Raw genomic sequence first — 13,802 nt, forward strand, 5'->3', positions numbered from 1 at the left:
CGACTGAGCCTTGGACTTGCTTTGCTGACTGCTTCTTCTTCATGGATGTGTCATGCAGGCTGCCCGATGGCGGCGTCTTTCTGGCCCTGTAAGGACGGAGGAAGTGTGATAGATTACAGAGCCCTGCAGCTCATGGCTTCGTGAACCTGTTTAGCCACGGTAGTCTGCAGTGGGCGCGGTCGCTGCCGTTCAAACTTCACAGACAGAGGCCGTCTTGGATGGGTTCAGGGCGGCCACGATAGTTCACCTGCAGACTGTCGCCAATGCACTTCGATGAATTGGAATAGCTGCAGGATGACCCGACACCTTGACTGGTTCCTCTGCCGGCCAGCAGCTGCTGTCCTATCGCTTGCGAAGCCGAACCATGAAGCGGTGAGAAGTTGAGAGGTGTTGTTTTGACAGCTGTAGCAGTGTCCGGGGTGCAGGACCTTGGCAACCAGAAACAGCCCAAACATGTTCCCTTGGTTCCGACCCCCGCAGTAGTGCGTTGCGGGATATGCGAAGCTATTCCCACCTCCCGTCGCCAAGGTCGTCGGATGGAATCCCCCTTCTTACGCTTTTCGGGATAGCTTCTTTCAAGATCGGATACCACATCGGATACGGCTCGAGGGCCTAGTGTAGGTATGTATGTACATACTGTGTATACTAAAATGATGGGGCAGCGCAACAAAGCGACTGGTTTCGCCAGCAGTTAGTGTCGGCGCAAAATGCTTGTCTTGGCTGAACTTAGCTCTGATGCGGAAGTCAGCCGACCTCGATTGCTTCACCGGTGAAGCCGGAAAGCAGAGCCGGAAGAGCTATGTATTTCTCGGGGCTTGGGGCTTGGGGCTTGGAAGACCCGGGAAGGGATGAACTAGCCGAGTGGGGCAGCCAAAACAGGGCATGTCACGAGGCCTTCGACCGTCTCCAGCTTTGAGTGGCGCTCGAGTCTCCGCTTCTAGCGCTTTTTTTGGCTCCCCCACCACGCCCACCGCGGCTTCCATCCTCGCGCCAGTCATGCCTCGGCGGGGCCGTGTTAGTGATGAGGACTGCACAAACACCCAAGTTCCATTGCCTTTTTTGTGTGAAGCTTCTAGGCTGCCTTTCAGTCAATCTTGAGTATATGATGTTTGGTTCCATTAGTGGGCGGCCTCTCTGATAAGAACGAGTATGAAGTGCCCCATGATCCATGTCGAAGAAATGCTTTTTTCTTTTCTGAAATAAATTTGTTAGTTGGCATGGAATCCTCGGAGGAATGAGTGCAGGTTTCACAACCCACCCGCTTCGGCGGCTTCGCCTCAGCCACCCCAACTTCACCCCCAACTTTGAACACGGCGCCCCCCACGCTATCCCAAAATTCTGGCAGTCGCAACCAAGGGAGTCCCCGGTGCCCCGCCAGTGATCGGGAATTTTTACTCGTTTCTCGGTACCTTTCCTCCAGCATCCTGAATCGATGAACCCAAAGGAGAGGCTCGATCTTTCTCGGGTGTCACAATCGGCATTTGCATGGTGTTTAAGCCATCGCAAAAGCCTCAACAATAAAGCGGGATCGAGTTACGAAGCAAAGCCCCCAACTCAGAATTTGTCGATCTCGGTTCTCGATCCATCCCACGCTTTCAGTGGGAAAAGCTTCCCCGAGTTTCCACAATGAGGTCCAAATAAGTGACTGAATCGACACCCTCGCTGCACACGCCCCATGCCAAGCAGCCGATTCCACCAGTCATGACTCCCGGGGCCGGGCTCTAAGGCATTCCAAGGCTCTTCGGGCGCCAATAGGATTCCCGTCAAAGTGGGATTTGTGAGACTCACCCCGCGAAGGCGCTGGAGAGCACGCGAGAGGTGCGGGACCATCCATGCACCGGTGAGCATGTACAGTACCCGACATGGATGGTAAATGACCTGCCTGCATCCCGCGACTAATGAGTTCATTCGATCCCGTTGAAAATTAGGAGAGGTCCATACCCCCTAGTGCCCTTGCGCCCCCGGACGGCGGCCTGGGCCTGTCAGAGAAAGCGTTAGGTCATCGCTGCCAGACCCGTGGGTTTGGCGCCCACTCAGAGCGTCAGCTTATAAGAACGCCTCTCGGTCCGCCATCGGCCAGCCTACTTTCCCTGGCCTTCATCCATCGTTTGGTTTCAAAGTGTTTGTTCCGCCGGTTGTTTCTCTCCTAGTCACGGTGTCTCGTTTGACAGTTTCGGTGCTTTTATTCACACCTGTTTTACCTAACTATTGGATCCTGCCTTCATCCCAACTCGGCCAACACCCACTCCAAACACTCACTTACACCAACACCGAACGAACCCCCACCACCCCCCTTTCCGCCACCATCGTAAACCCTTTCCGTCCTTCCTGTCGCAATAAAAAAACGAAACCGCCTCCTCCACTGCTATATTTAATAGAGATCTCCGCAACACCTCGCCACTCTTACTCGTCCCATCCATCACAATGCTCTCTTACAACACCTCCGTAGCGGTCAATGGCCAGAGGCCATCATCTTCTGGGGCCATGTCATCCGGACGCCAGAGTATCCCGTCTTCTCCCAAGGCTTCGCGACTACCAACGACGCTCTCCAATGGCGTCATGGCCAATGGCGCCACATCGGCGGCCGAGGCCCCGGCCAAGGACCAACACATCTGGCTCGTGACGGGTCCCGCGGGGTGTGGGAAGAGCACGGTAGCCAAGCACATTGCAGATTCGCTTCAGCTCCCCTTCATCGAGGGTGATGAGGTATGTTACCCTGCGCCCTGCGTCATGCCCCGTGTGTCGGCTGTTCGAATCACATGCTCACCGTGTCGTTCTAGTACCATCCCAAGGCCAACATCGACAAGATGAGCGCCGGCATCCCCTTGACCGACGCGGATCGGTGGGATTGGCTGACGGCCCTCCGCGAAGCATCCATTCACGAATTGGACAAGGGCAGCGACGGTGTGGTCTTGACCTGCTCGGCGCTCAAGCGCAAATATCGCGATGTCATCCGAGTCGCCCCCTATTTCACCCCCAACGTCTACCTCCACTTCATCTACCTCGACGCCCCCGAAGAGGTCCTCCTACAGAGAGTATCCGCCCGCAAGAACCACTACATGGGCGCCAACATGGTCCACAGCCAATTCGAAGTCCTCGAGCGGCCCACGCCCGACGAAATCGACGTCATCACCATCGACGTGACCCAATCACAGGAGGTAGTAAAGGCCGATGCTCTCGATCGGGCAAACAAGACCATGCACAGCACTCAGTCATGAAACTGGGAGTTCTACGGCGAAGAAACATGCATGACTACGCGGCAGTGATATTACACTGTCCCAAGGAAGGGGGCAGTACCAACCATACTATTTGCATCGGGATAAGGAGTTGGCCTTAGTTCCGCCTTGATTTCACCGCGATATTTAACCCTTCGGGGGCTATTGTTTTATTCCCTTTGGTGTACGACATGGGCGCGATCATGGGACAGGGACAGCCTTGTGGGATGGGGAAGGGGGCGGGGGACAAGACCGGGCTCGTCATGTCGGACGAGCTTCACTTGCATGGCGGGAGCAGGCTGCAGAGCCGCGCTTTTCGGTTACAGGCGTTTTCAAAAGGATCTACATAGGTATTATGGCTGGGTCGGTGATTTGTTGCTCGAAAGCGAGCGAAGTTGCAATGCGAAGAATTATCGTTCCTATAAACCTTTTCTGGTGGTTCTAGATGTGTGTTCACCCGGTCTAGATTCTGCCGATCACTAACACCTACCCTCCCTATCGCTAATTCTCGTTTACCACTCCCTGGTGGCGAGTGACAATTAACTATGACTCCTTGAGTTCCCAAGACACGGCAGTTATGTGCTCGCCTCCCGACGTTGTGGTAGGCTCTGACCAAAGAAGATGCGGGACGAGCCGCAGGAACCAAGCATACCCAATCCCCTGAGGCGCGTGAGATGATCTATCACTTTTTCTGTCAGACACTGCAGGATCCTTAGTCACCAGACTCTCTTCGTTCCACCCCCTCGATGCCTCCCTTTCAACTCACGGACTTTCGACTCACGGAATTCCGCGGAAGAAGGTTAATAAGAGACTTGACAACTTGCCGTTGCCAGGTGAATGAATATCAAGTGTTTGATGGCTTGTTTTCTTGGCAATCACCCCTATTTTCCATTTCACACACTCAAGACACATATTAACTTGCACACCGACCCAACGGCGGGTTGACTTCCCGAGCCATCCAGTGTGAGACAGACACAGAGGCAATGCGACACTCGCATGGCAAGGCAGCACCCGGCGACAAACGAAAAACCGACTGCCGAATCTTGGTGAGGAGCGGTGGAATGCGATGAGTGGATGGACGCATGGATGGATGAATATGATGGGCCGAATACATGCAGGATTTTAGCCTACCTCGCAATTTGGGCACTTCTCTTTTCTTCTTTTTCTCACTCCCCATCCCGAACGGAAGACGGAGTCGGGAGCAAGCTACCTCTGGAACAACTAACCGTTCATTTCTGAGGGGGGCGCAATCCATAATCCAGGCGCCACCCTCCCCCCCTCATCCTCCTTCTTCCCCATCATTCTCCAACCTTCCCGCACGGCACAGCCACCCGGGGGTGCCTTAGGTAGGTTGGCTGAGGTAGGTTCCCCACGAACAAACCTACACCAGCTGAGTTGTCAGACCGAGCTCTGCTTGGCGCTGCCAACCAAACAGCTACACTGGACCTTGCTCCCACGGACCCGGGAGTGTTTGCCGGAGTGGTTGAGCCAACAGGCGTCGAGCCGTTGGCGGCTTGGCAGTGCGTAGTGTGTGTGAGAGGGAGGCGAGAATTTGGTGGGGGGGACACCGATGTGATGCGCACTATGGGGGAGGTTCCGGGCGGCAACACGGCGCACGCACTCGGCACACACAACATACGGACGGGTGCGCCGTTGATTAACTCGGTAACACTGTTGCCTGCCTGCCTGGGTGTGTTCCCCACTGTGAGATGGATTTGTCGGTGTGTGTGTGGTTGTGTGTTTCTTGAATTGGCATGGCACTAACAGGACAAGTTGACTGAGAGATGGAAAGCCAAAAAGGGGGGGGGGTGTGGTGGGATAGCTGGTAGCGTGGGCGTGGGTGTGGTCTGGCCCGGCCTGGTGTGGTTTCTGCCATCTTTGCGGGTGTGCGGCCCCAGAAGTAACCCTTTCCCTCCCTTCCGGCCCGAAACATTGTTGGCCAGATTCAGAGACCACGCGGTCACGGCCACGGCCTTCCGACAGCGAACGTTGGGATGACGGTGGATCATAGGGCCGCAGGTGCTACCCTAGTTGCCTGCCGCGCTCAAGCTGCATGGAAAATGCAAGAACATTAGCACCGAGGTTGGTTGGTTGGTGCGGGAAAAAAAAGGGAAAAGGGAAAGACATGTGGTATGGTATGTGGTGCTACCGACTCTCGTGGGGGAACAACACCGATTCACCAAACACCACAGGCTTCGGACAGACCGACCAATGCAACATGCATGGCGGCCTCGCGGCGGGCCCTGGATGTACTGTACTTTGCGGGATTTCGGGGCCAGACAGCAAACGAGTCATAAATCAACTTGGCCAGGTAGGCGGTCTATCGACAAGAAAAAAGTTGGCCGGCCTGCTTACTCTATGTAAATAAACACCGCACCGCCCGCACCGGCATTGCTGCCACCTCCCGCTTTGCGTATAACCGGGTTAAGCGAGCGGGCAAGAAAACGGGTAAGGCGGCCGGGTGAATGGCGCTGGAGCGCTGGCGCGCAGTCGCTAAAGCACCTCACCCGATCCTACACCTTTCTGCCGCCGCTTTCACATCACCAACAAACCTCCGCTCAAGCACGGAACGGAACGGACTTTATGCCCAACTGCGGAAGGACACAACCAACCCCATCACCGTCTCAAAAAACCGGCGGAACCAACCACCACCTCTTCTCCACGCCCACCCCCCTACCGCAGGTGCATGACCATGACATCCGGCTCCTCGACAATCGCCCGCACGACCTCGGCCGCCCTCGCCATCGTCGCCCCATCCACAACACGGTGATCCGCGCTCCAGCTGAAATTGCACACCTGCCGCTTCACCACACGGTCCTCCTCGCCAGGCACGGTCGAGAAAGCCGGGACGGTGCGCATGCGACCCACCCCAAGAATGGCGACCTCGCGCTCGACGACGACGGGCGACAGGTAGGTGCCGCCGATGCTGCCGATGTTGCTGACGGTGATGGTGCCGCCGGCCATGTCCTGGGGCGCGAGGCGGCCGGCGACGGCCAGCGCCTGCAGGCGGGCCAGCTCCGCCGCGATGCCCAGGATGTTGAGCGCGCCGACGTTCTTGACCACGGGCACCAGCAGGCCCGACGGCGTGTCCATGGCCACGCCGATGTTGTGCTGGCTGCGCAGCACCAGGCTGGGCTTGCCGCTGGCGCTGTCGGCGTCGACGCGCGCGTTGAGCGTGGGGTATTTGTAGAGCGACATGGAGACGGCTTTGATGATGAAGGGGAGGTAGGAGAGCTTGCCGACTTGGCTGTCGCTCAGGCCGGATTTGGCGAGGACGCGGTTGAGGCGTCCGCGGAGTTCGACGAGTGAGGTGAAGTCGACTTCGTCGGCGTAGAGGAAGTGGGGGATGCTGAGGGAGCGCGTCATGGCCTTGAACATCATCTCTTGCGTCCTCGTGAGCGCGACCGGTGTTTCTTGCTGCGGCCCGGCGGTTGATATCTCTGGTGATGTGAAGGACCCAGTTGCGGGTGCGGTTGGGGTAGGTTGTGTAGAAGGCGCTTGAGAAGACGCCGCGTTTCTCCCCTCGACGAACTTGTAAATGTCCTCCTTGAGTACACGGCCGTCCCTGCCTGTGCCATCTATCTCGGAAATATCCACCTTCATCTCTTTGGAGAGGTGCCTTACCGCGGGTGTCGCAAGAGTGGCATGTTTCCCCTTGACCTTGGGTGTACTCTGCGTTTCCTGCTCCGCCAACACGGCCACTTGGGCTGCTGCCGTCTCCTCGGTTGCAGGGCGAACTGGTGCCTGAGTGGGCTTCACTTCAGCCTCCTTTCGGGGATCCTCTGGCGGCACCGCTGCCCCGACGTCTTCCCCCTTGACATCCCCCTCGATGTCGATGTCCACAAACGGCTTGCCCACCTTGGCCATCTCGCCAGCATCGTAATGTAGCTTCTTGACAACGCCCGCAAAACGGCTGGTGATCTCAACCGAAGCCTTGTCGCTCTGGACCTCGCATAGCGGCGAGAACTCCTCGACGCGCGCCCCTGGCTCGACGAACCATTGGATGATTTCGCATTCAACGATGCCTAGGGTAGGAGTTGTTAGCTGGAAGCCATCATGCGATCGTGTACGGGAGGGAAGCGGGAAGTAGAGACGCACCTTCTCCAATGTCAGCGAGTAATACTGGCTTGATTGCGAGGAGCGGCCTTGACGCATGGAATGCCCGGGCTATTGATGGTGGAAGAGGAGAGTGCCGAGAGATCGGAGAGGTCGGATAGAGGGATGCCCGAGCGCTGGTCGCACGTCGGGTTACTCCTCTGTACAGGCGCCATTGTTGGCGCACCGCCCGGGAACTATGGCTCCAGAACATATCGAAAAGGTACGGTAGATATCACCAGCGTCGGGTTTACGAGCAGTCACATTTCTTAGAGTTCAATTGATCTCCCCGCGGGCACATCCCAAGGAAGAGAACACACCGCGGTTCAGGACACGGCGCCATGGCTTGTTACGGCTTATGGCCCTGGTGAATGACGTTGGAAGCCGAGCTGTCCAGGGGGAACACCAGCCCCGCGGATAACCGAGCCCAGGATCCCCGGACCCGAAGGCGGGGGACCTGGGGATCTGTGGCTCGCCAATCTCCAGCGGATGAAAGTGGGGCCCCAGACAAGCCGCGTGGGAAATTTCTTGGGGTCGGGGATGGCGCTCGTCCCAATTCGACCGACATCCGTCTTGTAGCCGCGACACCTGCCCACCATGATCACGCGGACCGGCATCCGGACAGGCTCCCGGACTGCGGCTTGCCTCCTTTGCCAATGGCGGTCTTTTAGCATCTCCTATCGCCGGTTAGTCGACAAACCGCCAGCCCCGACCTCCGGGCCAGCGAACCCCAGCTCTACCCAACCGTCACCCGGCACAGCGCCAGTCAGCCGCGATGCTGCCGCCGCGTCGAGTCCCCTCGCTCATGCGCCCCGGGCGTACGGCAAGAAGCTTAAGGACTTTACGCCCACCCCGCTGGCGAGGCCAATTGGCATGAACTATCCCCCACAGGCGGGCGAGAACACAGGCATCGACAACCGCAGCCTCAAACAACGCCACGCCGACTTTACCAACTACGACAAGCACCTAAAGCGCCGAGAAGAGCTGTAAGGCCTCCCCCCTTCCCCTCCGTCCCCAACCCCCTCCCCCTCCGTCCCCAACCTCCTACCCCCCGCCGCCCCCAAACCAACCCACCCCATTCTAACTCCCCGCACAGCAAAAACAAAATCTCCCGCCCCTACTTCCGCGACTGGCGCAACCTGCAATTCCACCAAGGCAAGACCTTCCTCTCGCCGCCGCGGCCCTTCCGCGCCGACCTCTCGCTGTACTTCCCCAACCTGCACGGGCGCACGCTCGCCGCCCCCGCCGCCGACACGACCCCCGTGCTCGAGGGCCGCGCCTCGGTCGTCTCCGTCTTCAGCGGCATGTGGGCCGAGGACCAGGCCAAGACCTTCACGGCGCCGGAGCAGAACGCGGCGCTGCATGAGTTGTTGCTTGGGGGGAAGGTGCAGTTGGTGCAGGTGAATGTGGAGGAGGATCTGCTGAAGGGGTGGTTGGTGCGGTTGTTTGCGGGGTCGTTGAGGAGGAAGGTGGGGAGGGAGAATTGGGGGCGGTATTTTATGGTGAAGAAGGGGATTACGGATGAGATTCGGGAGTCGATTGGGGTGTTGAATAGTAAGGTTGGGTATACCTACCTGGTGGACCATCAGTGTAGGATACGCTGGGCGGGGAGCGGGTCGGCGGACCCGGGGGAGAGGGAGGGGTTGGTGAAGGGGGTGCAGAGGATATTGAGCGAGATGGAGAAGGAGGGGGTGGGGGAGCACTACGTGAGGAAGATTGTTGCTGCGAAGAAGCCGGAGACGAAGTCATGAAAACGGAGGGAGGTAGGTAGATGGTTGTAGGAGTTGTGTGATACCCCCATTTTGTTGTTGTATAAAACACCGCCACTCTTATAGATGTACCATATCGGGGGCTGCTCTAGAACATGGAGACCGCGTGGTCTCTGGTTGCATTTACTGGCTTCCAAAGCGATCGTTGAGCAGTCTTCCAAAATAAGAACTCCAGACTCCCCTACGCCTCGGCCAAACCATGCGCGCGCGCCCAAGGAATTATACAGCTTTCTTCCCGCCATGCAGCCTCCCCTCCCCAAAATCTCCTCGCCCAATTATTCCCCCCTCCCCACGGATGCCGATGCCGCTCACATAAAAAACCAAAGCAACAAAAAGCACACGGCAATAAACCCCCCCATAATAATCCCATCCCGCCTCTTCTTCGCCGAGATCCGCCCAATCAGGGTATTGATCCCCGGCACCTGGCTCGCGGCGAGGGTAATCCGCCGATTAATGCTGGCGATGGTCTCGCGCTGCAGGGCGAAACTATCCTGCACGGCGTAGGCCTGGCTCAGCACGCTGTCGGCGACGTCGTGGCTGCGGTCCAGCCGCGCCCGCTCCCCCAGCATGTACTCGGCCTCGGCGTCCGCCGGGTTGGCCGCCCGGTACGCCGAGATGTCGTCGCGCACGCTGCCTAGTAGGTTCGCGCGGTCGCGGGCGGATTGGAGGGTGGTGCGCAGCCGGGAGAGGTCGCGCCGGTGGTCGGAGAGCTTGTCGCGGAGGAGGGCCAGGTTGTTTTGTTTGAGGGCGGAGGAGGTGAGGGTGGCTTCGGAGTCGAGCAGCCGGCCGAGTTGGGCGATCACGCCTTCGCGCTGTGGTTGGGAGGGAGGGTTAGTTTTCGCTCGGGATCACATGTCAACTCCTTCTCGTAGAGGTGGGCTTGCCTTGTCGAGTAGCTCCTGGACCTTGACCTCAGCATTCTTCTCTTCTTCTGTCGGTTTCGGGGGGATGGCGGTTTGTGTCGAGAACTGCGCGTATGTTTGAAGCGATGCCTCGGTCTGCGACAAGTGGTCAGCCGCCCTGCTTTGTCCAACTGTGGCCCCCTCGCCTCCAAGCTCCTTACCTGTGATTCTAACGATCGGGCTTGTTGCCTCAGCTGGGCCCAGCCCTGGCCTGCCGTTGTCGCCATGTTGCCTGCAATAACGAGGAACAGGGGGACGGAGCGGGATCCGGCAGCATCCGATCGCTGAAGCTTGAAGTTATGGGTAGCTGGTGTAGTTCGGCCCACCGGTTCTTTTTCTTTGAGACGTCAGCCCGCGGACCCTTGGCTGTTCAGTGCTGAAAAGGGCCACGCCAGCCGATAAATCCAGGGTTAGGGGTGGCTTAGAAGTACCTAGCCAAGTCTGCCACTAAAACACTGAAATACAAATTGTGGCCCAAATGTTGCTTTGCACTTGATGCGGCTGGAAATGGAAGGTTATGGGAGTGCCCTGGTTTAAACGGCACTCTGCAGCGGATCCCGTTCGACCTGCGCTCTTCCTGGCAGCTGATCAGCCAGCATGCGGAACCCTGTGGCGGTGCGCTGCATCAGTGATGTCAGATCACACTGGCCGCTGGGGTGTTTCGGAGGGTTTAGCCACATCACTCACTCTCACCCTCAAGGTGCCTGTTTATCAGGGTTGCTCTGGGAGATCAAATGTTTCGGCGTGGGATTTTGTGATATTGAGTTTGATGTGCTCCTTGTTTGCTCTCCTGCTATCCCAGCGGTCTATCCGCACCAGGATCGGAGTTGCCCAGACATGTCTGGTTGTATCTGCCCTGCCATCCATCCAGCGCATTTTCACGTTACCCCATGTACAAATCACCAGTGGCATCCCATTCGCTCTAAAACCCGATTGTTGTTCATGGCTTCGATCCTGTGCAAAGCCCGGTGATTTTGGGATTTTGATGACTGTAAACCCTCATTACAGACGCCGTAATGGACCGAGAACCGTCAAACGTCCAAATGCAATTGGCCAAGCCATAACCGTTAACCGCGCCATCAACCACCCGTCACGCCCACGCCCTGCACCCTCTCTCTACCACTTCATCTCGTGGGGCTTGTCGCCCTTGCGGAGGCTGAAAGAGGTGGCGAGGTAGCTGGCGAGCATGTCGACCTTCTTGATATTGGCGAGCAGCGCCTTGTCGACAGCCTTCTGGTCGGCCGCCCGGCTGCTAGAGACCTCCTTCTTCTGTGAATCTTGTCAGTCTTGCCCCCTCACACACCCGCGGTCCCAGACCGGAAAAAGTCCGCTCGTACCTGGGGCTTCTCTCCCTGCTTGAAGAACGCCTCCTCGCCGGCCTTCTCCTTGGTCTTCTCCGCGGTGAAGTACTTGGGCTTCGCGATCTCCTCAATCTTGGCCTCGTCGATCCCGGCAAGGTCGACCTTCAGGGATGTGGCGATGACGTATCTCGAGTTGACGCGGCGGAGGGGGACGCCGTTGATCTTGAAGGGCCCAGTGACGAGCAGGACACCCTGGTCGAGGTTCTTGAGGAGGACGACACGCTTGCCGCGGAAGCGGCCGGCGAGCAGAATCAGGACGGTGCCGGGCTGGAGCGAGGAGCGAGGAGCCCACGCGCGGATGCTCTTGCGGACCTGATAACGCACGAAAGTTAGCATCAATTTGTGCTCACAACGGGCAGCCTGCCGACTCCATCCTCGCCCAAAGTCCTGCCGTGCTCTTGCTGGCCGAATCCCGAACCCGCCTTCCCGCCTCTTTGCATGTTCCCGCTTCCGTTCCGGATCGCCTCGGTCTGCGCTGCACGCCCCAGCCAGCCCCGAATCGAATTGGGAGTCGAACTCCGCCCAATTTGCCGTCGCCAGGACGCTCGCAACACCACATCTCAGCTCGGAAAATGCATGCATGCACGTACCTTGCGCGGCTTGTCCTCGTCCTCAGCAGGGTACCATTTCTGAGCCCTCTCGGTCGGGTGAGGGACCGACCGAGTCGACTTGCCAAAGGTCTTTGTCGTAGGAGCCGACATCTTGAGCGCTTTGGCTGTTTGGTGGATTAGTAAAATTCGTTGGTCGGTCGTCAACTTGACTTGCTGCTGCTCAAGATTTTGAAATGAGTGAGCCACCGGTTGTGCGCAAGTTCGAAAAGGCCAAACCCCAAGCTAACCGCATTCGGGATTGCGGCAACATGCTCGCTTGAGCCACAAGGGGGCGCACGGACCACATTTTGCGGTAGGGTTTTCCGCCCTGGCTGGCATTTTGCGCATCCACACCTCTCAGATTTTGTTAGACGTGCGCCCGCAGGAGAGGCTATTCCCTTCCAACGACCCGAAGCCCCGTCGCTGTCAAAGGAACCGTCGCCCATCGCCCATTTGACTCGACACCGACATATTTCACCATGGTAAGTATCCCGTGTCCATCTCTTCAACGGCTGCGACAATCTCGCTCTTTTCAACACCTGTAGTCGAACTTTTTACCCCAGTCGCATCATCGAACCGAACGATCCCAAAACTCGCGACTTTTTCCGGGCAACTGCTGACCATCATGTCAAAAGTCTACTTCCAAGGTCAAGGCGGGCCAATTGTGGTCCAAGAACAAGGACGAGCTCACCAAGCAGTTGGGTGAGCTCAAGACGGAGCTGGGCCAGCTTCGCATCCAGAAGATCGTGTCCTCGGGCAGCAAGCTCACCAAGATGTACGTCGATTCGGACCCGAACGCGCCCACCGCCGGCCGACCTGCGAAGGTTTAGAAGTGGGAGGATATTGGCAGCTTTTGGCTGACATGCGTTTTCTTTCCCGAATAGCCACGATATCCGCAAGTCGATCGCCCGCGTCCTCACCGTCATCAACGCGAAGCAACGTGCTCAGCTCCGCCTCTTCTACAAGGACAAGAAGTACCTGCCCCTTGACCTCCGGGCCAAGCAGACTCGTGCCATCCGCCGCCGCCTGTCCCCCGAGGACGCCTCGAGGGTTCTAGAGAAGACCAAGAAGCGCCAAACGCACTTCCCCCAGCGGAAGTTCGCCGTCAAGGTACGACAGATCTGAGGGATGGACAACCGGGAGGAGCAGTCCGGCGGTGTTCGATGACGGAGTGGACCATGCTGACTGGGTGTTTTTAGGCTGCATAAAGGCGTTATCGTGGGTAATGGGATGGTTGTATCTAGGGGCACTTCCGGCGCGGTTATTAAAACATTTGGCACTCGACACATTGCATCATCCCAGGGATTCTGCTTTCAGGGTTTAGGGTGTTATACGAGGTCAATGATTTCTCGGTTCCGGCTTGGTGTCTATACCACTGCCGAATGAAAGCGCTGCGCTGAACACCCACCCTCAGACCAAGCTCCTGTTGGTGATTCACATCCGATGATGACTGCTGGGGCTGCGTGCTGGCATTTGGGCCTCGACCCTGCCCAGTGATGGATGATTCAGCCCAGTTGTGGACGGGTTTTAGGTCCATTGTCTTTTATACCCCGCCAGATATATGATACAGTTACCCAACAAGACGGGGCGATGGATTGGACCGCCCTCCAGCCTGTTGTGATATGTCTGGTATGGTATGTCTCCTCCTGCAGTAGGCTTTCTTGACTTCAGGTTGATATGTTCATGTTTCTCCGTTGATCTTGATAGGGGATTGAATGTTTGAGTTTAAAAGATGCGCCCGCAAATCTCAAGGTCAGCCAGGGTAGTTATGGTCTTGTAATTCAGATAAGATCGGCTTGTGATGTCCCTTTGTTGATGTTCACGGTCCCAAGAAAAATTTAAATAGCCTGTGTCATTCCTTCTCAGTTTT

At 57.5% G+C, this 13,802-nt stretch overlaps 6 protein-coding genes across 6 annotated transcripts; 3 read left to right on the top strand and 3 right to left on the bottom strand.

Moving 5' to 3' along the window:
* Positions 1-2,182: 2,182 nt before the first annotated feature.
* F5144DRAFT_189072 (P-loop containing nucleoside triphosphate hydrolase protein) lies at positions 2,183-3,355 on the top strand. Its single transcript, XM_066782807.1, has 2 exons — positions 2,183-2,706; positions 2,781-3,355. Exons 1-2 carry the CDS (start codon positions 2,425-2,427, stop codon positions 3,216-3,218), a joined length of 720 nt encoding a protein of 239 aa, XP_066644952.1. The 5' UTR covers positions 2,183-2,424; the 3' UTR covers positions 3,219-3,355.
* A 2,380-nt stretch (positions 3,356-5,735) lies between these two features.
* Positions 5,736-7,694, bottom strand: F5144DRAFT_189082 (2-oxoacid dehydrogenases acyltransferase-domain-containing protein). The gene is made up of 2 exons (XM_066782808.1): positions 7,314-7,694; positions 5,736-7,240 (listed from the first exon to the last, which is right to left on the bottom strand). Exons 1-2 carry the CDS (start codon positions 7,522-7,524, stop codon positions 5,889-5,891), a joined length of 1,563 nt encoding a protein of 520 aa, XP_066644953.1. The 5' UTR covers positions 7,525-7,694; the 3' UTR covers positions 5,736-5,888.
* A 120-nt stretch (positions 7,695-7,814) lies between these two features.
* On the top strand, positions 7,815-9,061 carry F5144DRAFT_611373 (ATP10 protein-domain-containing protein; the record flags this gene model as incomplete). The annotated part of the gene is made up of 2 exons (XM_066791691.1): positions 7,815-8,296; positions 8,407-9,061. Exons 1-2 carry the CDS (start codon positions 7,908-7,910, stop codon positions 9,059-9,061), a joined length of 1,044 nt encoding a protein of 347 aa, XP_066644954.1. The 5' UTR covers positions 7,815-7,907.
* On the bottom strand, positions 8,936-10,686 carry F5144DRAFT_568244 (uncharacterized protein). The gene is made up of 5 exons (XM_066788637.1): positions 10,669-10,686; positions 10,413-10,601; positions 10,143-10,318; positions 9,964-10,077; positions 8,936-9,891 (listed from the first exon to the last, which is right to left on the bottom strand). Exons 3-5 carry the CDS (start codon positions 10,206-10,208, stop codon positions 9,388-9,390), a joined length of 684 nt encoding a protein of 227 aa, XP_066644955.1. The 5' UTR covers positions 10,209-10,318; positions 10,413-10,601; positions 10,669-10,686; the 3' UTR covers positions 8,936-9,387.
* F5144DRAFT_568247 (60S ribosomal protein eL6) lies at positions 10,640-12,162 on the bottom strand. The gene is made up of 3 exons (XM_066788638.1): positions 11,933-12,162; positions 11,319-11,654; positions 10,640-11,250 (listed from the first exon to the last, which is right to left on the bottom strand). The coding sequence occupies exons 1-3, from the start codon at positions 12,041-12,043 to the stop codon at positions 11,098-11,100; spliced, it is 600 nt and encodes a 199-aa protein (XP_066644956.1). The 5' UTR covers positions 12,044-12,162; the 3' UTR covers positions 10,640-11,097.
* Positions 12,163-12,411: 249 nt separating this feature from the next.
* Positions 12,412-13,140, top strand: F5144DRAFT_546746 (60S ribosomal protein uL29; the record flags this gene model as incomplete). Its single annotated transcript, XM_066787431.1, has 4 exons — positions 12,412-12,414; positions 12,568-12,707; positions 12,817-13,042; positions 13,132-13,140. The coding sequence occupies 4 exons, from the start codon at positions 12,412-12,414 to the stop codon at positions 13,138-13,140; spliced, it is 378 nt and encodes a 125-aa protein (XP_066644957.1).
* Positions 13,141-13,802: the final 662 nt, after the last annotated feature.

Source organism: Chaetomium tenue (assembly GCF_020726465.1).
Source record: "Chaetomium tenue strain MPI-SDFR-AT-0079 chromosome Unknown F5144scaffold_3, whole genome shotgun sequence".
NCBI lineage: Eukaryota > Fungi > Ascomycota > Sordariomycetes > Sordariales > Chaetomiaceae > Chaetomium > Chaetomium tenue.